This window comes from Doryrhamphus excisus, chromosome 17 (assembly GCF_030265055.1).
Source record: "Doryrhamphus excisus isolate RoL2022-K1 chromosome 17, RoL_Dexc_1.0, whole genome shotgun sequence".
NCBI lineage: Eukaryota > Metazoa > Chordata > Actinopteri > Syngnathiformes > Syngnathidae > Doryrhamphus > Doryrhamphus excisus.
Genome location: NC_080482.1, coordinates 14,094,990 through 14,120,552, shown reverse-complemented (window position 1 = coordinate 14,120,552; position 25,563 = coordinate 14,094,990). Strand labels below are relative to the sequence as shown.

Sequence of the window (25,563 nt, the reverse complement as noted above, 5' to 3'; positions counted from 1 at the left end):
CACAAGGTTTCTTCTCTGTGTGAGGATGAACATCTCCTCTTCTCTCTGGTGTGTCATGACATGAGAAAGACGGGATTGAAAGCACCTTGCTTTGCTCCTGATGCAATAATACAGAAAGTGTTTGCATGCTTAGGAAACATTGGTTTGTCCACATGCCACAGAGCCGAGGACTGACGGTGACAGACAGTGACAGACAGAAGGGACGGCAGCCAATCCCAGATTTTGGAACAGAAATGGAAAATTCCTGTGGCCACATTCTAAGTGTAGCTTCAAGACTGAGAGACACCATCTCCGAAACATGCACAAACTCACACATCAGTATGGTTTTGCTTGAAAAGTGTGATCTTTTTATCTGTTTTGGCTTGTGCAAGGAACTTCTTAATGCACTTTGATTTACAACATATTTGGCTACAGAAGCAGAAATAAGTCATATTTTGGTCTATGAATAGTATCAAAACAGCCACATTTGAACACCAATAAATCATTTTTTACGGTTGGGCCTATGAACCTTAGCATATAGCACAACTTTTTATATCATATATATATATATATATATATATATATATATATATATATATATATATATATATATATATATATATATATATATATATATATATATATATATATATATATCACGATATGACAATATAAAACGATATAAAATTAATAAAGCTACAAACCTTAAAAGCCATATAATGAAATACACTTGTCTCAAAATGTCAATCACATGTATTTATTGGTAAGAAAGTGGCTAACTTTTCTAATGGGATGTCAGCCTCTGCACAATCTTCAACAATCTGTAATCCCTGTGCTTCTGATGAAGGAAGATGTCACACATGCTATTCCAACTGTACCTGGAAGATATTCTTGATGGTTTTTTTATGTCTCTTAAGTCTGTTTCAGACATAGTCAGACATGGGGCAAACGGCACTGTTATTCTGAAGGACGGTCACAGAAATATGTTCCGTGTGCCCACACAACCACACAAGGGGTCAATGCTGGGACCAAAACTGTTCAACTTGTACATTAATGATATCTCCAAAGTCACGAAAGACTAGCTGGTATTATTTGCGGATGATACTACTGCTTTTTGTTCCGGAGGGGGCACAGACGAAATCATTAGAAAGGTCAGAAAAGAAATGGCCGTATTAAAAAGATGGTTTGATAATACTAGATTGTCCTTGAACCTAAATAAAACTAAAATCATGCTGTTTGGTAGCAGCAGAAAGGACACGTACCAGCAAATACAAATCGATGGTGGAGACATTGAAAGGGTGAAGGAAAATGAACTTCTGGGGATCACACTAGATGAAAATATGAGTTGGAAGCTTCATATTACAAATATACAACATAAGGTGGCAAGAAACATTTCAATATTGAACAAAGCAAAACTTGCTCTCAATCAGAAATCACTCCACACTCTTTATTCCTCTCTGGTTCTACCATATCTTACTTATTGTGTGGAAATATGGGATAATAACTATAAAAGCAATCTTCACTCGCTAAATGTACTGCAAGAAAGGTCAGTAAGGATAATTCATAATGCCGCCTACAGAGAACATACTAACTCCTTATTTCTAAAATCACAAATACTTCAACTTGCTGATATAGTTCATCTTCAAACAGCTAAAATAATGCATGAGACTAAAAATAACCAATAACCAATACTTCTCTACAAGAGAGGAGAAATATGATCTTTGAAACACTTATATGCTAGGACAATGTTAAAAAGCCATAGCATTTCAGTCAGTGGAATCAAACTATGGAATGGATTGAGTAAGGACCTCAAACAATGTACAATGATGAGCAAATTCAAGAAACAATACAAGCAGTTGATGTTTGCTAAATAAAAAATAAAAACAAAATAAAACTAAAACCAAAATAAAACAACCATTCACACTCACATTCATACCTATGGACAATTTGGAGTCGCTAATTAACCTAGCATGTTTTTGAAATGTGGGAGGAAACCGGAGTACCCGGAGAAAACCCACACATGCACGGGGAGAACATGCAAACTCCACACAGAGATGGCCGAGGGTGGAATTGAACTCTGGTCTCCTAGCTGTGAGGTCTGCGCGCTAACCACTCGACCGGCATTGAGGCAATTCTTTAATAAAAATCCTTTTTGAATGTTCCTAAATAGGCTTTTAACACACAAACATTTAAAATTTAAAACCAGTATCATAAATAAGCAAATCTTACTTTTAGCTGACACAAATAAACAAAAACATTGTCAGAGGCCTCACTTCCTCACATTTTGTATTTGCTGAACATTTGTGAGTTTAAGAGCTAATATGCTCTAAGAAAATGGTAATACAAAAAATTATTCTGACTGACTGTATTTTTTAAAATAATGGCCCAAAGTTCCCAAATTGATATAATAAAAAAAATTGATAATACATAAAATTTGATGTAATTATCGCTGTAGTTAAAAACGTATTTCCATCTGCGATTAAATGCGAGTAATTTTGAGTTAACTATGGACAAAATGCAATTAATTGTATCAAATATTTAAATCGATTGAAAGCCCTTATATATATATATATATATATATATATATATATTTTTTTTTTTATATGTGTGTATATATATATGTGTGTGTATGTATGTGTGTGTGTGTGTGTGTGTATATATATATATATGTGTGTGTGTGTGTATTTTAATGTTTTGCTTGGGCCGATATTTGTGGCCGATACTGCTTTTGCTGCCTCAATTTACAAGAAAAAATGACAATGATAACAAATATTACAGGCGTCAAGTTTAAACAATATTTATTTTATTTCGCTCCAAATGCGCATAACAAATAACGGCAAATAACATTTCATGGTACAGGGAAGTTGTAGCCAACACCTTTCCTGACACAGAGCAAATCTGTTTAGCATGTAAGGGCATTTAGATCAACAATACCATCTGCCCCAATGGCTGGAAGGGACAAAAAAAAAAAAAAATAAACAAATATTTATTTAAATGTAAACTGAACACAGTAGAATTCAGCTTTCTTAAACACACATTTAAACAGCATTAGCAACTTTAAAAGGAATAAATATTCAACCATGTGCAAAACATTTCTGTCATAGTTTAAGTTTTATCTAGCATCGATGTGATGACTGCTCCTCTGCAGTGAGACGCGACCCCCCCCGCCTCCACACACACAAACACAGTGACGATTTAGTACGATATATAAAACATTTCTCTCATCATTAAAGTTCGTGTTGTGCATGCTAAAGACCTCTGATAGCAGACACGGCCGCTCCTATCCGTTCTCTGTGCGCGTGCGTGCATGCTCTTAGAGAGCGCACACACATAATGCGACACACATTTAACCTCAGCCCGGCATTTGCTGAATGAAACTCCTACAAACACCATGGGACTGAATTGCCAACGTTGACATTAAAGCGGTGTTGGTAACAGCGGTACATATTAGCCTCCAACTACATCAACAGCTCCCTAATTCCAACGGTAGGCACTTTTAAAGATGAAGCATTCAGCAGCATTCCCGGTTTTCAGGCTCACAAACTAAACTATTGTAACGTCGCTGCCGACGCTATGGAAAGGACACGACTGTGATCGCTAACAAGCTTTTATTACACAACAATAATGGCTACTGTCGGCCGTAACCACGCCGTTGCACCCAACGCCAGCAACGCAACAGTGCTTCCTCAACACGACACGGCTACACCCCTGGTGCATTCACAGTCACCCGGAACAGTAAGACACTCAAGAGCACAACATGTCAACATGAACACATCAGGGTCGCTACATTGCCCCCCACCCCCCTCCCGTACAAAAACCCTCGCCCCGAGGGGGTCACACAAAGTCCCTGAGGTGGCCCGGAGGCCTTCTCTCCCTCTGAGGCCGCCCCGCGAGGGGGCTCTCTGGATTGCACCTGCAGTCTTGGGGAAACCTGCTGGGGGGCAGGTGATAAGTCCTGGAATGGGAAAGAACGCGGGGAGCCCCCAGGAGTGTTCGGGCGTGGGGGTGTGGCTACCTGGTGCTGCTGGGGAGGTGCCCGAGACCTCTGGCACTGCTGCAGGTGACCCTCGCCCAAGTACGGGGCCAACCGGTCCCTGTGGAGGACCACCCGGCTCCCCTTCGGTGGCAGCCCAAACCAAGTCCCTGGCTTCATTTGCCTTTCGCCTGCACATTGCTGAGAACAGAGCATTCAAAGTTCCTCCCTTGGTCGCTGTGCAGGACCTCCGCTGCGCCGAATCGTGCAAACATGCCCTCCACCAGAGCGTCTGCAACCATGCTTGCTTCCTGGTCCAGGATGGCATACGCCTCAGGCCACTTGGTGAAGTAGTCCATGGCGACCAGGACGTACCGGTTGCCGTTGTCCGTGCGGGTGAATGGGCCCAGTATGTCCACCGCCACCCTCTCCATCGGGGCCCCCACTGCCAGCTGCTGGAGTTGGGCACGTGACTGACCTGGGGGACCCTTGTGCCCGGGCAGAGGTCACACCGTCGGCAGAAGTCCTCGACATCCCTCCTGAGCCGTCCCCAGTAGAAACTTTGCCGGAGCCGACAAAGTGTCTTTGACACACCAAAGTGGCCTGCTCCAGTAGTCCCATGGGAAAAGCTCAGCACCTGTTGTCTCAGAGACCCGGGTACCACCACCTGCCATCTTTCTTCTCTGGTGGTGCTTCTCCAGCACCTTTTCCATGAGGCGTTCAAACGTAGCCGGTGCGTTGCAAAGGCCAAAGCAGAGGACTCTGAACTGCCACAAACCTCTGCTGGTACAGAAAGCAGTCTTTGGCTTGGCCTCAGTGATCAGGGATACCTGCCAGTAACCGCTGCGTAGGTCTAATGAGGAAAACCATGATGAACCAGACACCGTGTCTCGGGACTCATCAATGCGGGGCAGGGGGTACGAGTCTTTTTTGTCACCTTGTTTAATAGTCTGTAGTCCACACAAAACCTCTTTTTGGTCGACTTCTTCTTGTTTACCATCATCACCCCTGAGGCCCAAGGGCTGTCAGATGGCTCAATAATGCCAGCTTTCAGCATCTCGTCAATGGCGCTGTCTGCATCTGCCCGGTGAGCCAGTGGGAGGCGGCGCGCTTTCCATGGATGTCAGTCTTTTTGGGGCAATGCGCGCTGAAAAGTCCAAGGCGGCCACACACCCAACACCCTGGAGGCCCATGGCGAGAACGGGAACTGCGTCGTGGTGATTGCAGTGGTGTAGCATGGATAAGCTCGGTCAGCTCGTCCACCCACACTGGCTTCTCTTTGTCTGAGCCATCCTGCACCACGGTCCTCACCACAGGGTTGCCACCCCCATGATCGCCGTGTGCGACGCCTCCTACGACCTCTCTTTCCACCGCCAGCTCTAGCGCCTCCTGCAGGGTAAGGGTGTGTGCCAACTGTGTCTGTATGCGCAGCTCCCTGGGGGTAATGGCCCGGATGAACTGGTCTCTGGCTAGCTCGCTTTGCACATCAGTGGGCATGTGCGCATACGCACGTCTCGTCAGGGTTTCAATGTCGTCAGCCAGCACACGGAGCGGTTCCCCAGCCTGCCTTTGCCTGTTTGACAGCTCGGAACGCAGAGCGCTAGGCTGGCTGAATTGTCCAAAACGCCACTGTAGGGCACCCACCAAGGCCCCATAGTCATGTCTTTCAGCTGGGCTCAGCAAGAGTAAACATGACAAAGCTTCATCAGTAAGGCACAGGGCAAGCTGTAAAGCTTTATTATCATCTGACCAGCCAACAGCCCGTGCAAACAGTTCAAATTGGACATGGAATGCTTCCCAATCTGTCGTTGTGTTGTATTTCGGCGTCTTCACATGCTGCTGGCTGCCATGGGCGCCGCCATCTTTGCTCACGCGTCGTGCGCCGGCAGCCATGTTGCCGCCATGGGCGCCGCAATCGTCTTCACGTCTTCACTTCACGTCTTCTGTTTCCGTGTACCTCTCGTCTCTCAGCGATCCGAAGCCGGCCTCCGACGCAAGCCGTCTGGCTGCCCGGCGAAGGTGAGCAGCATGCTCCAAGACACTGTCGAGCACCGGCCCACCTCGCCACATACCGCCAACAGCATCCACCTCCTCCTCCTTAACTTTCAGCCGGCCGCCACCGTCGACCCGCCGATCGATCGATCGATCTGAGGCGCTGAGGTTCTGAGGGTTGAGTTGCCCATAACCTTACCTGCTACTCTGACCATGTTGAGAATCTGGGATTTTGATTTGACATTTAGATTCCCAAACCAACTGGTGATCCCGTACTGTAAGATGGACTCTTTTGTTGCTCTGTAGAAAAATTGCATGATGTTTTTGCTGACACCGAACAACCGTTGTCTCCGCAGAAAGTGAAGGCGCTGATGGATTCTAGCACAGACAGTGGCTACTTGTGTCTCCTAGTTTACCTGAGCTTGATATCAGTGAGTTTACCATGACAAAACCAGGGCAAAACAATTTTCAAATGAAAGTATAAAAATTGTTTACAAAATAAATGTGACATATACTCTAAGTAGAGGTGTCACAAAACACTGTACAAGACGAGACAATACACAAGATGGGTCTACAATGAAAAAGTACAACAACGTATATGCTAGTATATACTAATTTCATTTCTATTTCGCTACTCTCAGGTCAAATTGCATGTTGAGTACTATAAATTTGTACTTGTTGGTAGGTCTGCATTACAATGAAAACATTGATGATACTGGATGACTGTGACATACAATGGCAGCAGCCCGAGATGGGACATAGCAATAGCTGTGGTTCCATTTTCAGGCTGGGGCAAAATGGCCATGACAACCCATCAATGGATTTTCATTGGACATACGCTTTTTAAAAATAAACTCCACTGCAGACTTTTCTTTGACACCAGAGTGGGGGACCTTTTCTTAAATACCTATTTTTGGTGGTTCCTGCTTGAAAGTTCTACGGTCCGTGAGGCCATAAATGACTGCTGATTGGATGAGCAAGGAAAAGGAAGGGGGTGTCTGTGTGATGACATTTCTTTTGGTGTGGTTGTTGATTGAATACAACCTTCTCTCTGTTTGTTTGCCTGACAGTGATGCTGCTGGACACGACAGAGTCCACCTCAGAACTGGGCTGGACCACGTACCCGGACACGGGGGTAAGACACTTGTCTTAAATCAGACATGTAAAACTGTACATGTGGCCTCCACATAGGCCTGGCACCATAACAAAGTTGACTGGACAATACCTTGTCCCGCAGATTCATCACTAATGATTTCTATCTCTCAATATCTCATATTATATTATATTCTCATATTGCAATCACGTTAAAACAGTATTTTTTCTTGAATATTTCAACTCTATGTTACAAAAATTACTATATTTTTTCATAATATTAGTGAGTGTAAGATTTTGTTTGTTTTGGCTTTTTTCTGTTAATTCTCGTAAAAATTAAAAAACTTTTAACATTAAAATACAATATTTTTTGTCTTGATATTTTGACATAAATGTACTGCTTTTTTCATTTCTGCTGTTTTTTTTTTTTTTTTTTTACAATTTTGCAACTATTTAATCTGAATTAATTCATCATTAATAACTCTGATTTCATTCCGTCATATTTTGACTTTATTCTTGTAACATTGTAATGTTTTCCACATGACCACACGTTGCCAAAATCCATCCATCCATTTTCCTCCGCTTATCCGGGTCCGGGTCGCGGGGGCAGCTGTCTTAGTAGGGAAGCCCAGACTTCCCGGTCCCTGGCCACCTCCTCCAGCTCCACCGGGAGGACACCAAGGCGTTCCCAGGCCAGCTGTGAGACATAGTCGCTCCAGCGTGTCCTAGGTCTGCCCCGGGGCCTTTTCCCAGCTGGGCATGCCCGGTACACCTCACCAGGGAGGCGTCCGGGAGGCATCCGGACTAGATGCCTGAAGCGGCTCTACTCTGAGCCCCTCCCGGATGGCTGAGCTCCTCACCCTATCTCTTAGGGCAGGGGTGCTCATTAAGTCGATCGCGATCTACCGGTCGATCGCGGAGGTGGTACTGGTCGATCGCTGGTCGATCGCGGCGTGACATTAAAAAATATCATCCTCGCGTCAATGCCGTCACTTGATTGATATACAGGGCAGCCATTCAGATGACAACTGAATGTTGCCCTTCGGGTGACCAATCAAATCAAACAACGTCTCTAAGTGCAGCAGAACTTACGATGTCAGCCTATCATCCATCCCCGTTACTTGATTGACATACAGGACAACCAATCAGATGACAACTGAATTTTGACCTTTAGGTCACCGCTCATGCGTAAACAACGATGCAAAGTGCTAAGCTAGTCGGCGAATTGCGTTAGATTTTAAGTCCTCGCTAACGTTTATGGTCACTAAAATGAGTGAAGGAGCTGGACCAAGTAAAAAGGCAAAACATATCACTTCCATACGGAATGGGAGGTGGACTTTTTTTTCACAATGTCTTTTTCGAAGTGCGTTTGCCTCATATGCCATTCTACCATCACAGTACCAAAGAAGGGAAATGTGGAGTAATGTGGACGTAGTTACAAAAAAATGTTAATTGTTAATTATGTGTGTTTTGCAATATTGGCTCATTTGGTTATGTAAGGTACATCAACATACATTGTACGTACAAATAATCCTCAATACATTTGACAATAAATAGATGTTTTGCATTTTTGTAGTGGGTAGATCATTTTGACTCGGTCATTTTAAAAGTAGCTCGCATGCTGAAAAAGTGTGTGAGCACCCCTGTCTTAGGGTGAGTCCAGCTACCCTACGGAGGAAACTCATTTCAGCCGCCTGTATCCGCGATCTCATTCTTTCGGTCATGACCCAAAGCTCATGACCATAGGTGAGGGTGGGAACATAGATCGACCGGTAAATTGAGAGCTTTGCCCTCCGGCTCAGCTCTCTTTTCACCACGACGGTCCGGTACAGCGACCGCATTACTGCCGAGGCTGCACCGATCCGTCTGTCGACCTCACGCTCCCACTTTCCCTCACTCGTGAACAAGACCCTGAGATACTTAAACTCCTCCACCTGGGGCAGGACCTCATTCCCAACCCGGAGGGAGCACTCCACCCTTTTCCGACTGAGAACCATGGCCGCTGATTTGGAGGTACAGAGTCTCATCCCAGACGCTTCACACTCAGATGCAAACCGTCCCAGTAAACGCTGAAGGTCGCAGCCCGAAGAAGCCATAAGAACCACATCATCTGCAAATAGCAGAGATGAGATTCTAAGGCCCCCGAACTGGCCTCCCTCAACACCTTGGCTGCGCCTAGAAATTCTGTCCATGAAAATTGTGAACAGAATCGGTGACAAAGGGCAGCCTTGGCGGAGATCAACGTTTACCGGAAACAGGCTCGACTTACTACTGGCAATGCGAACCAGACTCCTGCCCCGTTTGTACAAGGACCAGATAGCACGTAGTAACGCGCCACCAATCCCGTACTCCCGGAGCACCCCCCCAAGGACGCTACGAGGGACATCATTGTTTTGTTTACTACTCATTTACTTATTCTTGTAAATTTACAACTTTTTTGTTTGCTTTTTCTCTCATTATTTTGACTTCATTCCCATATTGTATTTTTTTCAAATATGACAATTTATTTTGTTTTGTCTGTTTCTTATAATATTACGACTTCAAAAAATATTTTTTTCTTTAATGTTTCAACTCTGTGCTACTTAATTAACATTATTTTTCCACATAATTCGAAGACTTCATTGCAACTTTTTTCTCTTCATATTTTAACTTTATTCTCTTAAAATGATTGCTTTTCCCCTGCTTTAAACTTATCATCCATCTATCAGCCATCCTGCTAAGACATTTTTTTATTCATTTGTATTTATTGCATATTTAGAAACTCATATTCATTAATTTTCTTCCCCTTATCCTCACAAGGGTTGCGAGCGTGCTGAAGCCTATACCAGCTGTCTTCGGGTGAGAGGCAGGGTACACCCTGGACTGGTCACAGGGCACATAGAGACAACAACAACCATTCACACTCACATTCATACCTATCACCAATTAACCTAGCATGTTTTTGGAACACCCGGAGAAAACCCACGCATGCACAGAGAGAACATGCAAACTCCACACAGAGATGCCCAAGGTGAAAATCTCCTATCTGTGTGGCATCCGTGCTAACCACTCGCACACTGTGCAAATATTCAACAATTCCAAAAACTTTCCAAAACTTTTTCCTTTAATATTTGAAGTTTATGCTACTCAAATTCTGTTAATTTTCTGATAATATTATGAACTTATTCTCTGTAACTTTTTTCTCTTAATAGTTTGACTTTATTTGTGTAAAATGACCACAGTGTTTTCCAATGTAGTTGTTTTCTTGTAAAATTACATTCTTAGCATGTGCTGCAGGCCAGTCGAAAAACAGCTCTGAGACGCAAATGGCCCTCGGCTCGGACTTTGGCCACCCTGGCTAATGACGTAAATGTGAATGTGCTTCAGAGTAGTCAGTGTGCAGCTTGTATGGCAGTATAGATTCACGGCTCAATCTGCTGCATACTGCTATACAAGCTGTACACTGACTACTCCTAAGTATATCCAATGGTGTGTGCGTGCAAATATGTTGATCATATTCTACATAAGCAGACTTTGTGGCACATTACAAGCCCAGTACAATTTACTGGAAAGATCATCAAAAAAGATCCAAATGATATAGATCTTGTTTATCTTTGATCATGCCCACCCACCCCCCATTGCTTACCATAACAACTTGCAGTTTGGCTAAAATAATTGACAGGTTACTCATGTTTGTGTGTATCTACTGGCGGTATTTCCATACCTCAACTTTTAAGACCTCCAACAGGGATTCAAGTTTCCAGTCGTCTTATTCACGTGTGACCTCATCCATCAGAAGATTGCAGCGATGGAAGCATAGCTCTTTCTTTTGTTGCTATGTGTGCGTGTGTGTGTGCTGATTGCGTGACTGTGCCAGGGTCAAATCCTGGGTCAGTGAAGTTCATTCATCTGTGAGTGATTGTGGCGCACTGCTAATATGGCTCCTAATTACACACACACATCTTATGCACTCCTCATTAATTAAGCTAGGGTCTGTGTCCAGCCCATGGCTGTTTTTTTGATTGGTGAAATATCATTACGGAAAAACTACAGAAACTGGAAATACCAGCAGTAATGTTATGAGAAAGTGAATAAAATCACAATTCCAAGAAGAACATGTACAAAAAGAATGTTGAAATAATTAAATACTTAAAGGGACCGATTATGCTCATTTTTCAACCCTTTGTATTGAGTTGTGGACTCCTATAGAGCAGCTACACACAATAACCTGCACAGAAAACTTTTTAGATCTTCCAGAACTATTCCAGCTATATTTCCTTGAATTCATCCTTCAATTTATGCCCCTGTAAGTCCTGCATGGAAGTTAAGTGGGACGCTCTGTAGCGATCGATATTACGATATGTTACTATATATACAGTGGTATGAAAAAGTATCTGAACCTTTTGGAATTTATCACATTTCTGCATAAAATCACCATCAAATGTGATCTGATCTTTGACAAAATCACACAAATGAAAAAACAGTGTCTGCTTTAACTAAAACCACCCAAACATTCATAGGTTTTCATATTTTAATGAGGGTAGCATGCAAACAATGACAGAAGGGGGAGGAATAAATAACTGAACCATCTGCCTAAGGAAACTTAAAGAGCAATTGAAACCAATTTTTACCAAACAATTTATTTCAGCTGTGCTATATATATATATTTGACATAGGTCTAAATTCAGTTAAGCCAGCCAACACAAAAATAGCCACTGAAATAAAATAGTATATTCTCTTTTTAAAATAAATTTAGAAAACATTAAATATGCTGTTCAATCCGTGTAATAGCTGTGCACTCACGGTAGTCTCTGCAACCAGGTTAGTGCCATTAGCGATTCCATCTCACGTCCCCGAGACGATAGACGGTCAACATGGTTGATGCCTTTTTTGAAGACCTTTGTACCGTCTTTTTCACTGTTCAATCCCGCTATGCAGCCTCTCCACCTCCACATTTCCGCGTGTATGTCCGATCATTGGACATAGTGAAGAGATGCTAACAGTTGGTAACAGCTGCTCCCGAATGTCAACGATGGGCGAGCGGCAAGCTACAAATGTATTTGTATTATTTTATTCTGTTCATTTTGTATTCTTGAATTTAAAAAATGACATTGTTGAAATTAAATGCAGATTTGTGTCAAATAGTACAAGAATCCTTTCACAAAAATAAAGGCAAAAAAAGACCATCCATCCAAAAGTTATTTTTTTAAATAATTGCCTATTTGGAACAAGGATTTGATAACCGAGGTTCCACTCTATATGATGAATGTATAATAGAAGGATTTGATAACCGAGGTTCCACTCTATATGAGGAATGTATAATAAAGGATATGATAACCGAGGTTCCACTCCATATGAGGAATGCATAATAAAAGGATTTGATAACTGAGGTTCCACTCTACATGATGACTGTATAATAGAGTGATTTGATAACCAAGGTACAACTCTATATAATAAATGGATTTGATAAGAATGGAAGAGTACTGTAAATAGACCTAAAAAAGCCAAGAGTGTGCGTGATGGTAGGAAGTACTCGTGAGACGGACATGTAATTATTTGACCCGAGGCACCACGCACATAATGGGGGTTGGGGGGGTTATGTGTGCACATGTTTTTTTTCCCCCCAATTGAACTCTTCCCATACTTTTTTCTCTCCATGCCATCTTTTCTTCTTTTCCTTGGCTGCAGGGCACATGGATGTCTTCTCTCCAATGCTCTTAATGACACCCCACCCCCTGTCGCCTCCTCCTCCCTCCTTTGGCTTGTCACCGTCCTACACAAGCACTCTCAACTACACTCTGGCCCGTCTGGTTCTACGTGATATTTCCTCCAAGTGTGCTCATGTGTCTTGTGTGTGTCTGTGTGCGTGTCTGTGTGGATGTGTCCTCATTTGTGTCTGAGCCGCTAGCCCCTCACCCGTCCTTTGTCACTGGAAGGGATTACAAAGATCGCCAGCATTTCACTTGTAATGAAATCACAAATATGAGTCCTCCCTAGTGTTTTTTAACACACGATCATCTGCCCTCCTCCTACTTGGAAAGCATGGTAGAGAGCGCTTAGGGTCAGTAATATACAAATGAACATTTTGGGGTCCCCCCCCACAAAGTGTCATAAAAATATGTTCCATGTGTAGTTGGAATGGCATCTTCCTTAATGACAAGCACAGGCATTACAGTTTGTTGAAGATTTAGTAGCAATGTGTGCGGAGGCTGACATCCTATTAGAAAAGTTAGAAACTTTTTTACCAATGAATAAATGTGCTTTACGATTTGAGACAAGTGTATTTCATTATAACGCTTAAGGTTTGTAGCTTTTTATACAGGACTCTGCTGAATAAAAATTGTATACTTTTCCTTGAAAGGCCAGGCGTAGGATCAGCCAAAAAAGTGTTAAATACGTATGGTACAGTTTCCGCAGTAAAGCAGAAAATTGCAGATCAATGTATGCTAGCTATCTCAGCAAAGCATTGTTTTGTTATGTTCCTAATATTTCAACTTTGTTCTGAAATAATTTTCTTTTTGCAATGTTAGGACTTTGTTGCCATAATGTTCTAACTTTCTCCAACCAATTTTACCAAAAATGACAAGTTTACTTAGTTTTGTTTATCACTTTACCATTTTTTGGACACTATTTAATCTACATGGTACTAAAATTACATTTTCCCTCATATAACGAGTTTTTTCTTGTCAAATTTCCTTTGTCAGAATACAACTTTTCCCCCTAGTATTTTGATTGAAAAGGGACCTATTAAGCTCATTTTTTTGTTTTGCATTGTGGACTCCTATAAACAGCTACACACCATAAGCAGCACAGAAAGCTTTCTAGGTCTTCCAGAATCTGCATCTATTCCAACTGTATTTCTTTGGATTTCATGCTTCCTGTGAAAATGGTCTGTTTTAATTTATTCTACCCACGGGCTGGATGAGTTGATAAACGGTATACGAGTTGATAATAAATGGTGATGTATCTTTTTAAAATGTGGATTCAGAAAAGAGGTTACTTCAAGACTTTTCTCATTGATAAGTAGATTTAGCATTTTAGTGTTGGGTTTTCTACAACAGGTAGCTTTGAATGTGTTTGGACTACCATTGTGTCAATAACTTGAGTAAAGCCACTAATAGTAGTGGCAAAAGGCTATTAGCAACACCACTCCCTGTATGCACACTCAATAATGGTACACAGACAAGCGCTTTTGCTCTATGACTTACTCAAAATAAACACAGTTAGGCCACTGAGAAATTGTTACTTACTGGTTGCTCTGCTGACTCTTCCACATGGCCAAATAACGTTGGAAAGGCGTAGGGCTTCATTACACATTTGTGCGGGACTACCAGTGTTTAAAAAGAATAGAGCCACTGATTGTGGTGTGAAACAGGATAGTCCTACGTGCAAAGGAATGCAAAGGAATGTTGATGTTGCCCATTGCTACGGCTATTTATTGACCAAATTCTGGAAGGATTGGTCAAGGAGTTCTCTTCAACCTGACGGGATTGGCAAAATTCTGAATTCAAAATTCAAAAACAATGTACCATCAAGCAGAACCAGCTGCCCACATGACAAAATGAAAACGTTTTCGGAGATTTTAAGTTGTAGTATATTTATTATTTCATACATATTATTTATTTATTAATATTTCAAAATTGTATCTGTTGCTTTGGAAGTTTTGGTCAGTGGAGCTGCGGCTCTGACAGCTAGCCGGGACGACCCAGCAGTTTGGAGAGCTGCTACCACTTCAGCGTGACGTGGAAGCGGTGCCTCAACTGGGATGCTCAGCCTGTAAGCTACTTTTAAAATGAGCAAGTCCCACATCTACCTGCTACAATAAACAGAAAACATATTTATTTATAAATATTTAGATATATGTAGTATGTACATGCACAGTATATAGGGGTGCACACACTCTGTCAGCATCCAAGTTACAAGTGGACACGCTCTATCTCTTACTTTAAAATATATTAAAATATATATTAAAATATACACATAAAATCTAACTGGTAAACTTTGAAGCTACTATAATAAATACTAATGATTAATATTTCAGTTTCAACATTTACAGTTCATCAAAGTCATTATCATTCACAAATAATACAACATGGCAATAAAGATACATACAGTATGTGCCATTCCTCACTAGTTGTGTACATAACCTGAGTAGAGGTAATATGTACTGTAGCCGCGTTGCATTCATTATGCACACAGTCCATGTGTTACACCCAGTTAGCATTTGCTATCAAATGTAATAGATATACAAGAAATAAAAAGGATTTATACAAAAGACAATGCAGCCGAAGTCTAGGCACATTTTCCACTTCATCATAAAATCATAGTTTGAGAAACACAAGCGTAAAAAACACACCTTTTTATAGTGGAGTTTAGGATGCAAAGGAAAGCAACAAACAATTGACTTGTTTTCTCCATAACTAGCTGCTACAAGTGAACTGGTAACATTGGTTCTACACATCTATATACTGCTCTTTGAGTTTGTCCATAACGAGAATAATAAAGATGGAAGTTGTATCTCGCTGTGTAGCTTGGAACGTCTCTGCACCACTTTTCATCAATTTGTCGTGGAGGAGCAAGAATAAATCAGGAGGAGCACTTAATATCAGTTGACTGTCATGACATCGACAAAGTGAGGTTAGCCATGGCCACACTACCCTTGTGATCGACCAAAAGACATAATGGGCACCCCTGTGCGAGACTGACAAGCAGGCTGAAGACTGCGACTGTTATTATTCACTAGTGGTGAACACCTATACATACTGTCATTTAAAATGAGGCATGTTATAGATTAAGCTTGGGTTATGTTTATATGCATTTAACTTTGTAGAACAATGGCAGTTGAAAAGAGAAGGGGAGGTTTCTGGGCTTGAGTCTAATTAAATAGTCACAGCAGCCACAAGAGGTTTTTTGGGCATTGCAGTTACTCAGTGTACTAGCTATTGATGAGGTACTTTCTTTCTCCAGGGATTTACTTTGCACCTGAGTGCACGAACCAAAAAGCCTGAACCTGCCTCCAGAGAGATCAACAGTGAGCACTGACATGACAAGCTGTCATGAGTTCTCATCATGGAAACTTGTGATCTTGTTCTTGCTCTACTCTCTTTTGTTAATCCTGTCAATATTTAACATTTACTTGGACACAGAAAGGCCGCCATAGCTTAAGGGTGTCTTTGACACTTTGGACACACTCTTTTGGACATTTGTTTGTGTCTACGCAGATGCGTGTTTGCTTCAGTGGATGTACTGATAACTATTAACTTTACATGTTCTATAGAACAAGTATGGTATCTGACAAAAGAGCATACACCTCATATTGTAGGGATGGAATTTGGTAATCTCTCCACATTTTTCATGGCAGTATAACTGTACTAGCAACACTGCAACACCTTGTCATCATTCTCATCTAAAAAGATCAGTAGTGAATAACAAAATAATTGTGTCCTGAGGCTGCACAAGCGCTGTCGGTACTGGGGAGCTGTGGTTTATTGAGGGGAAACATGAATTTCAGTATGTACTTTGGCATTATGACGCAGAGAGTCCACAATCACCTCCAAGATGACAAGTGCCTTGCGGAGGAAGGTGAAGGTGTGATAGAGTGTCTTCGCCACACCTCAACCCAAAGGAGCACCTGTGAGGCTTCCTTGAGAGGAAGGAAAGGTGGAGAAGCACAAGGTACCTCCACCTGTGATGTCATCCTGGAGGAGTGGAAGGATTCCAGTAATAAGTTGCCCAAGAGGATTTAGGCTGTGCTCGATAACAATAGTGCTCACAGGAAATATTCATATGGACTTAGCAGAAACTCCAACTGGGACATGTCCCACTGGGACTATAGTCTTCAAAGAAACAAAGAATAAAAGTATTTTGTGTCTGTTTCTTCCAGTGGGATGAAGTCAGTGTCCTTGATGATCGCGGGAAGCTGATACGCACGTTCGAGGTGTGTAACATCAATCAGAATTCTCATATCAAAGACAATTGGCTGGCCACGCCCTTCTTGTACCGCCACTCTGCCCCTCGAGTTTTTGTCACCTTGCGCTTTTCGGTGCGGGACTGCGCCAGCCTGCGAAGCCCATTGCCCACTTGCAGGGAGACCCTCACCTTGTACTACAAGCAGGCCGACAGCCAGCGGGAACTGGAGAAGACCTGGGTGGCCGAGGTGAGGAACATAGAAAATGTTCGTGTAAACCAATAAACACACTAACCGGGGTGCAGGCTAATCCAGGTTCCAGTGTGCAGGAGTGCAGTAACAGTAAAAAAACAAGATTTCATTTCCCCTTCCCCCCCACCACAACCCTGCCTGCCTTCCTCTGCCATCCTTGCTCCCTCCCCTCTCTGGTGTTTTCTTACGGTTCCCAGTAGAAGTAAAAGTTATGTTCAATGTTCATTTATCCATTTCAATTGTCACCAACACCCCAAGGTCCTTAATAACTGTCCATAAATGTAATAAATCGATTGCAGATTTGTATTACGTTTGTGGGCAGTTATTACATTTGCTGGTGTAACACTGCTGTGTTTCTCATCAGGGCCCGAGCACCCAGCGAAAGTGCTGTGAATATTTTAGCCTTCTTTAGAATCGTTGGTATACTTGGTTCCATAATATAACTTTGTCTCCAAAGTCATTTTCCAAATTGCAATTGATTTGTTTTGTTTCTCCAAATATCCCAAAATGCATAACTTTTGTTGAATATTTCAACTTTATTCTAGTAAAATGACTAGATGATATTTTTCCTCATAGTATGACCAGTTTATTATTGTAAAATTGTGACTTTTTGCTCTTTAGAACAAAACTTTTTTATCTTACTATTTTGACTTTATTTTGAGAAAACTTTGTATTTTAATTTTGTCCTATAATTTTCTCATCATAATTAGGACTTTTTCTGATAATATTTGGACTTTTTCCCTAATTTTCCAGAAAAGACAGCATTAATTGGTTTTGTTTCCATATTTCATACTACATATTCTGACATAAAAATGCACATTTATTCTTTCATATTTCAATGCTATTCTATTAACATGATATTATTTTCCCCCCATAACAATATATATATGATACAGACTAGATTTGGGCAATGCTATGAGAGTAAATTGGATCCAAGCTGGTGTTCAAGCATCCCTTTTGAGACGCTGCCTGCTCCTCTTTGACTCTCGTCCACTTCCTCATCAGGCTTGGATTTGCATGTTTAAAAAGCGTTTTGTCTCTCTGAGGAGAAATGCACTCATCTTTAGAAACAGTGCTTCCCTCTCACTGCGATGACGGCTGCACACGTAGATCAGGCTCAGTATTCTGACATGTGCAGACATGAAGAAAGTCATGGCAGAGATAAATAAAGCAGCAGCCACTTAGGGTGTCTTTACAGTTGCTCTGAGGGGATGCTTTTACAGACGGCATCTTTCATCTTGTGAATCACAGTTTATTAGCTTCACATGTCAGAAAAATAAGGTCGCCTCTTTACAAGAAGTGAACCCATTAGGGTAATTATACAATTATGTATTTGTTTAACAAGACACAGTGTGATGCAATAGACAAGTTGTACGCTGCTGCTTTGAATGACATGAAAGTGCATATTAAGAGGTTGCTGTGTGTCCATTATGTACATTTCTAGCCATCCAGCAGTGGAAAGGACACCAGGGAGGGCTGGGTGAAGATTGACACCATTGCAGCAGACAAGAGCTTCTCCAAGGTGGAGCCCAGTTCACCTCATCAGTACCAACCCAACAGATACAGCCGCATCAACGTGAAGACGCGCAGCTTCGCCCCCCTCACACGCAACGGGTAAGACAGGAACGTCCCACGTAGGGGGGTAACAGTATGCGGAGGGTGGGAGGTGAAGAAACCGAAATGAGTTTAAAAGTGTATGGATACTATGAAAACGTCTGCTTAATGTCACAATGTTCTGGAAGAAAACATTTTAAATACATGCCATGATGCCTTGTGTGTAGAAAGGTATCAAACACCTAAACAAAAGAAACACACAAAAGAAATGAAAACAGGGTGAAAATCATACATGTGTATTTCGTTAGTCAGTGGCTGACACAACAGCTACAACCTCCAACAAAGACATCATTAGTGTTTAGTGAAACACAGAAATAACACATGGACTTGCACATTACAGACACATGGTCTCCAAGGCACGTAACCACGTAACCACGTGGCACGTGTCCACTCGGTGTCACCAAAAAACAACCACAACTCCATTTTAACTTAAGGAAGACCTATTATGCTTTTTCCAGTTTTCTGACTATAAATGCAGTTAGAATGTAATATTCTCGAATTAAGGGATTATTAGCAGAAATATATGCATATTGATGCAATTTGCTTGCCTAAATCATAAAAATGTCTAATTTAAATACAATACAAATATGAGGCATTCAGAAGATGCATTCAAAGACACAGTGAATATGTAATATTGTACACTGGTCACTCTGTGTCAGTTACTGTGGTGTTGGATGAGACACACAAGCACCAGACTTGAATGACGGAACAAAAGGCTTTTATTGCAGCTGTGAATGATCTCACAACAGCCACAATCATGCCTCCCTAATAAAAAAAACTCAACATGGAACCTTACTAACTTGGGTAATAGACGTGCAAGGTGTTATTTTATGTCTAGAGGTTTCCTATCTTTTATTTTCTCTTTAATATGTCTACTATATTGGGTAATAGGAGGGAAAACGTGGCTATAGAGGTGCTATTTCATGTCGGTGAAAACACACACATGCACGGTGAGAACATGCAAACTTAACACAGAGATGGTCGAGGGTGGAATTGAACTCGGGTTTCCTAGCAGTGTGGTCTGTGCGGTAACCCCTCGTCTGCGGCGTGCAGCCTTAAATAAGGCAGTAGCCACGTTTGACATGGACCCAAATATTTTAATTCCATTCGGGTTATTTGCTCAAACGGAATTAATCTAACCTTTGTGTACACCTCATTCCGAAAGAAAAGTGCCAATCCGAATGAATATATAATCGGATTCACAGGGGTGGAATATTCCTTTCCCCAATCCAATTGAGGTATCGTGTACCCGCTCAAACGGAAAGTTGTCAAGGTGCATCCTTTCAGCGCATGCTCAGCTGTGACGTAACACGGAGACTTCTCTCAGGTTTTGAAAATGGCGGCGAGCAGAACGTACAGCGTACTTGCTCCCACCAGTCTTTGCTGCAGACTCTGTGGGTACTCTGTGGTTGCATCAAATTAATCCCAGCCCCTCTACGCCTCTTCTTCTACGCAGGGTTGCATGGGTTTCAAGTTGCTTTAAAAAAAAAAGCGTAGCAACTGTCCCAACAACAGTGGTAATCACACACTTGTCCGCCATCTTCGATGAATCACGTGATGTTGTTTACGTTTTACTGCGCATGCCCCATTGACTATTCCGTTTGATTATAGCCGTGCATGTAGACAGGAGATTGGAATATTCCTTTCCATGTATACACTGTTTTCTAGTAGGTCATTCGGAAAGATTCCATTCAGAAAGAGGAAAATCTCCTCATGTATACGTTGCTAGTGTTAGGTAAAGTTTTCAATATTTTATTTTCTCTTTATTGTACTATATTGGGTAATAGGAGTGTAAAGGTTACTATAGGTGTGTTATTTCATGTCGAGAGGGCTCTAATAATGTTAGCATATTTAGAAGGTTGTAAACAGGTTTTCTGTGCAAATACTGTAGCAAAATACTGAATTACTACAAAGGAATTGTAGCTGATGTTCAGGTCTGGAACCAATGAAATGAGGGATTACTGTATCTGTCCATTGCGAGTGTCGCCATATTTGCATTCTTAGTCTGGTCCCTTCTTTTTTTCATCTTAGATTTGTCCTGGCCGTTGTGGACAGTGGGGCTTGCGTTTCCCTCATGGGAGTGTCAGTCTTCTTCCGCCGCTGTCCGGCCACCAGCCTCTACTTGGCGTCTTATCCAGCCACACTGTCGGGAGCAGAACCTACAGCCCTGGTGTCGGTGAGCGGGACGTGTGTCACCCACAGCAAGGCCCACGGGGGCATCGGCCCTCGCATGCACTGCAACGCTGAAGGCGAGTGGATGGTGCCGGTCGGAGGATGCACGTGCGATGAAGGCTATGAACCCAACATTAATGGGTCTGCCTGCTTGGGTAAGTCTGATTGATTTCATGGATATTCACATAAACACCTCCTCATGTGGAATAATTCACAGGAGCACAGAGCAGTGTGTGAAATTATAACTCCCCATTTGTGTATAGTGTTTGAAAAAAGGACAGATTTTTGCCTACATGTTGTACTGCATGGAGTTGTCGTCACCCAATTTGGACTCGTTAGAAGAGAAGCAAAGGTCAGTCGGGTCAGGTCAGATTGGAATGCATGACATGAAGGGGGTGGAGCCTCATTCATACAGTTTTGGCAGTCATGTGACTCTGCTTAAGGGAGTCTGTCTGGACCTCAGAGGGTCTCCTTTTCCACTTAACACAGTCGGTTAGAATTTGCAGCTTCTAATAAATGATGTTCATATTTTTTATATATTCATGAGTGAATAAATAAACAATGCATATATGCTGTACTTCCAAAGCCCTGTCTATCATAAAATAGCATATTCTGTCTATTCTGTTATTCATTCATTCATTCATTTTCTACCGCTTATCCTCACAAGGGTCGCAGGCGTGCTGGAGCCTATCCCAGCTGTGTTCGGGCGAGAGGCAAGATACACCGTGGACTGGTCGCCAGCCAATCACAGGGCACATATAGACAAACAACCATTCACACTCACATTCATACCTATGGACAATTTGGAGTAGCCAATTAACCTAGCATGTTTTTGGAATGTGGGAGGAAACTGGAGTAGCCGGAGAAAACCCACGCATGCACGGGGAGAACATGCAAACTCCACACAGAGATGGCCGAGGGTGGGACCGAACCCAGGTCTCCTTGCTGTGAGGTCTGCGCGCTAACCACTCATCCGCCGTGCAGCCCTATTCTATTATTTTATTATAAAATTATAATTATTTAAGGACTGTCAAAAAGAACGTGTTAATGACGATAACTAATTGATTTCATTCATTAGGTTATGGATTAAAGGAGTGGAGTTAATGCACGCATGCCTCTCTTTGACGGCAGATGGGATCACAGTGGAATGTCCCCACACTGTCACACAACTTGAACACATAAACAGCAGTACAGTTCCAACACCATTTACTGTATGTATCTTCAACACGTCTCTAGTCCCTTCATTCTGGGAACCCCACTTAATAAGCAGGAAGATAAAGAAAAACATGAAGTTAATATTTTTGTCACTCACTGTCACAACACCTCATTATAAGACGCTTTCAAGTGTGAGTCAAATGTTCTGCTATTCCAAAGACTACAGTTCCGACATATTGTGCTATCTTTTAGCTTGATTAAAATATGTCATAATACCAGGGGAAGAAAACTGACATAATGAAAGTTGAAATAGATGAGCAGAAATGGAAAAAAGCTTGGGAGAAAAAAGTTGTACTCATTCATTCATTCATTTTCTATGCCACTTAATCCTCACTAAGGCCCTGCCTCTCGCCCAAAGACAGCTGGGATAGGCTCCAGCACACCCGCGACCCATCAGGATCAGCGGTAGAAAATGAATGAATGAATGATTAGATTATTGAAGAATACATTGACTGTGATATTTGGAAAATCAAGAAAAATGAAGAGCAAAAATAGGACAGAGCAAGAGTTGATGCTGCTAACATGCTTTTTCACCTCCAGCTGAGATTAAATATGTACTGTAGAACGTGTTCGCATATCCACATGTGTTGCTTTACCAAATATCGAAGTGACATTAGTCCACCACATTGTTGGCCGTGATGTCAATATTCTGCTCATCAAGCCATGCGTCCATACGCTCGTGGCCGCGCTACATAGCACCTTTGCGGGTGACGCACGCACACTCCTGCTTGAACACTCGTGCGGCTGCCAAGATGGTATTGGTACTGATTAGCAAAATGCTCATCAACAATACGGTGAAGAGAGAAGGGGGAGGAAGGAAGGAAGAGTCCTGGTGAGAGCAATGTGACACATTTAGGTCATGGCGATGTAATGGCCACTCATCTGCAAATGATGGAAACCATTGGGGGGGGGATAAGCAAAGTGGGTGGGGGTGGCATTGATTGAACAACTTGAACAAGAAAATCCCAGCGTGTACATCAGCCTTTGTTACAAAGACACACTTACAAAGTGTTACAAAGACAACTTTGACTTGTTTGGCTTTTTCATGATATTTCCATGTAGAAAGGAAGAAATCAAACCTTTGCTATCAAACCACTTTTAAATACAATTAAGCATATGTGTTGAATGATTGATGAAACAAAAGTTGAACATACAACATGAAAAAAAATCCTTCCATTTGAATAATGACCATGAAGTAAAACTGCAAAAAAAAAAAAAAAAAAAACACCTACAAACTCTGAAACAAATTCATATTTGGGAAAACAACAAAAAGTGTCATTGTAAAATATGATTGTATAAACCCTAACCAAAGTGACGCTGTCAAATAAAAATGTTAAAACGCACCAGTAAAGACTGTAAAATAAATTAGAATGTATAAAACATATACGTATATCAAATATACAACATTCCAGAAATATGCATGTTGGGTTATGGGAGAGTGTAAAAGGTCCATAGGTATGAATGTGAGTGTGAATGGTTGTTTGTCTATATGTGCCCTGTGATTGGCTGGCCACCAGTCCAGGGTGTATCCCGCTTCTCGCCCCAAAAGTGAGGAGAAGAGGTATTTTAATATATAGTAGTAGTAGTTTAGTATATATGTAGTATATTTATGAAGTGTAATTTATCATCATTGCCTGAACGTTTCCTGTGGCCAAGTGGTTGGAGATCCCTGCCTTCTACCATGATTGGGTATGTGATGTGTTCTTTACACATTTGAAAATACTGTAAGAATGACACTTTTACACAATTGTTTTCTTTATTTCACAATGGAAGATTCAGAACAAATGTAAGCATCAAATCATATTTTCCATTAGTGACCGTGTGGGTAAAATGGCTCTTTTGATAGTAAAGGTTGCCGACCTCGGCCCTGGTATTCATAATTTTAAACATATCTCACATTTTAGGCTTTTTATCTCACAATTGTTACTTTTTATTTTTAGCTTTTTATGTCATAATTAAGGCTTACCATTGGGAAGAAACAGAAAAGCAGAAACAGGGTATTTATTGTTTTTTTTCAGTTTTGTTGTTTAATCATATTTCAAGAATATGTTGGTTAAAAGTTGGGTTTCTTTTTTTTATAACCTGGGCTGGTTTGCATGGCTCCTTCCATGTCCTGACAATGAATGCTTGAGTCTTGCCAAGTCAGCTGTGAAATATGTTCAAGCTCTTTGTCACCAACTGACGCTAATTTCACTCGCACCCATGGCTCCCAGCTGTCTTCTTTTTGACAATGTTTTTGTTGCTCCACTGACAGGCCGGGATGTGGTTTGCCTGGGCAAAATGTTGCCGTAGTCATCCATTACAAGGAAACACAGCCAGATGATGGTCGGATCCTTTTGTTGCCGTTTTGGACTTTAGCACATTTAGTAAAGTCCAAAGTACGGTGCTGACATTTTGATAGAAAGAAAGTGAAAATCTTGTGCTTGAATTATTGATACAAGAGTTTATGGCTGGTAAGTGGAGCGGAACATCCGCCTGCTATATGATCACTGACATTCAGCGCTGGGTTTGTTGTGGGAGCTCATCATGTCTTTTCAAAGAGGACACATGCACAGTCAAGCGCTGTCGCTGACTGATGTTTTGTTATTTTTTCTCTCTCTCTCTCTCTCTCTGGCAAATTTATGCGGCTCATGTGGGCGAAAAAGAAGCTCTCAAAACCTGACTGAACACAAGAAACAATGTTCAGCCAAACATAAAATGCTTCCGGGAGTTCACCTCAGATACTGCATATCTTGCAGACAGTGCTCTCTGCAAGCTTCCTTTGGACTCCAGAAAACATCAGGCTTTGGACTCACTTGCTCACACTTTTACTTTCACACGTCACTGAACAAACAATGGCACACATTTAGGTGAGATTGCTAATGAGATGTCAAAAAAGTGGCTAAACAAGAGCCACCATAGTGATAACTGGTTCAGACCAACATCTAAAAACACGCGTGGGGCTCACTTTGGTACGCTTTGCTTTGCGTTGACGCTGGTATTTTTCTCATGGGACTCAAGGCTGGACAGCAGGGGTCCATACTTCGTCCGCCGAGGGCCACAAAGAAAAATGAAAGGATGCAAATTGGCCACTTTGATATGTGGTTGGCAGGGGTTCTCAAACTCAATTTACCTGGGGGCCACTGGAGCTAGGGTCTGGGCAAGGCTGGGCCGCATCAGGTTTTCCAAAAAAAAACAAACGCATTTATTAAAAACAGAAAAATATACAAACTTTTTCAGCGCTTTAGTTCCAATTTTCTACAATAAAAGCTCTGATAAAACATTCCACTGTTCTCAAATATCTTAATTTTTATTTTTATGCACAAAATAAGATGAAAAATAAATAAACAAATCAAGAATAAAGAAAATCAATCAATCAGTGATAAATAAATATAATAATAATAATAAA

At 41.7% G+C, this 25,563-nt stretch overlaps 1 protein-coding gene across 4 annotated transcripts in view; it reads left to right on the top strand.

The window, feature by feature from the left end:
- ephb6 (eph receptor B6) overlaps positions 1–25,563 on the top strand; it is a 91,209-nt gene that overhangs the window by 11,734 nt on the left and 53,912 nt on the right. For 3 of the 4 annotated variants that reach the window (XM_058054177.1, XM_058054174.1, XM_058054173.1), the window contains exons 2-5: positions 7,015–7,079; positions 16,899–17,171; positions 18,619–18,788; positions 20,820–21,115. In XM_058054177.1, coding sequence (XP_057910160.1) covers positions 7,015–7,079; positions 16,899–17,171; positions 18,619–18,788; positions 20,820–21,115 — 804 coding nt within the window. The remainder of the gene's footprint in view (positions 1–7,014; positions 7,080–16,898; positions 17,172–18,618; positions 18,789–20,819; positions 21,116–25,563) is intronic. The other variant, XM_058054176.1, reaches the window with a different exon arrangement.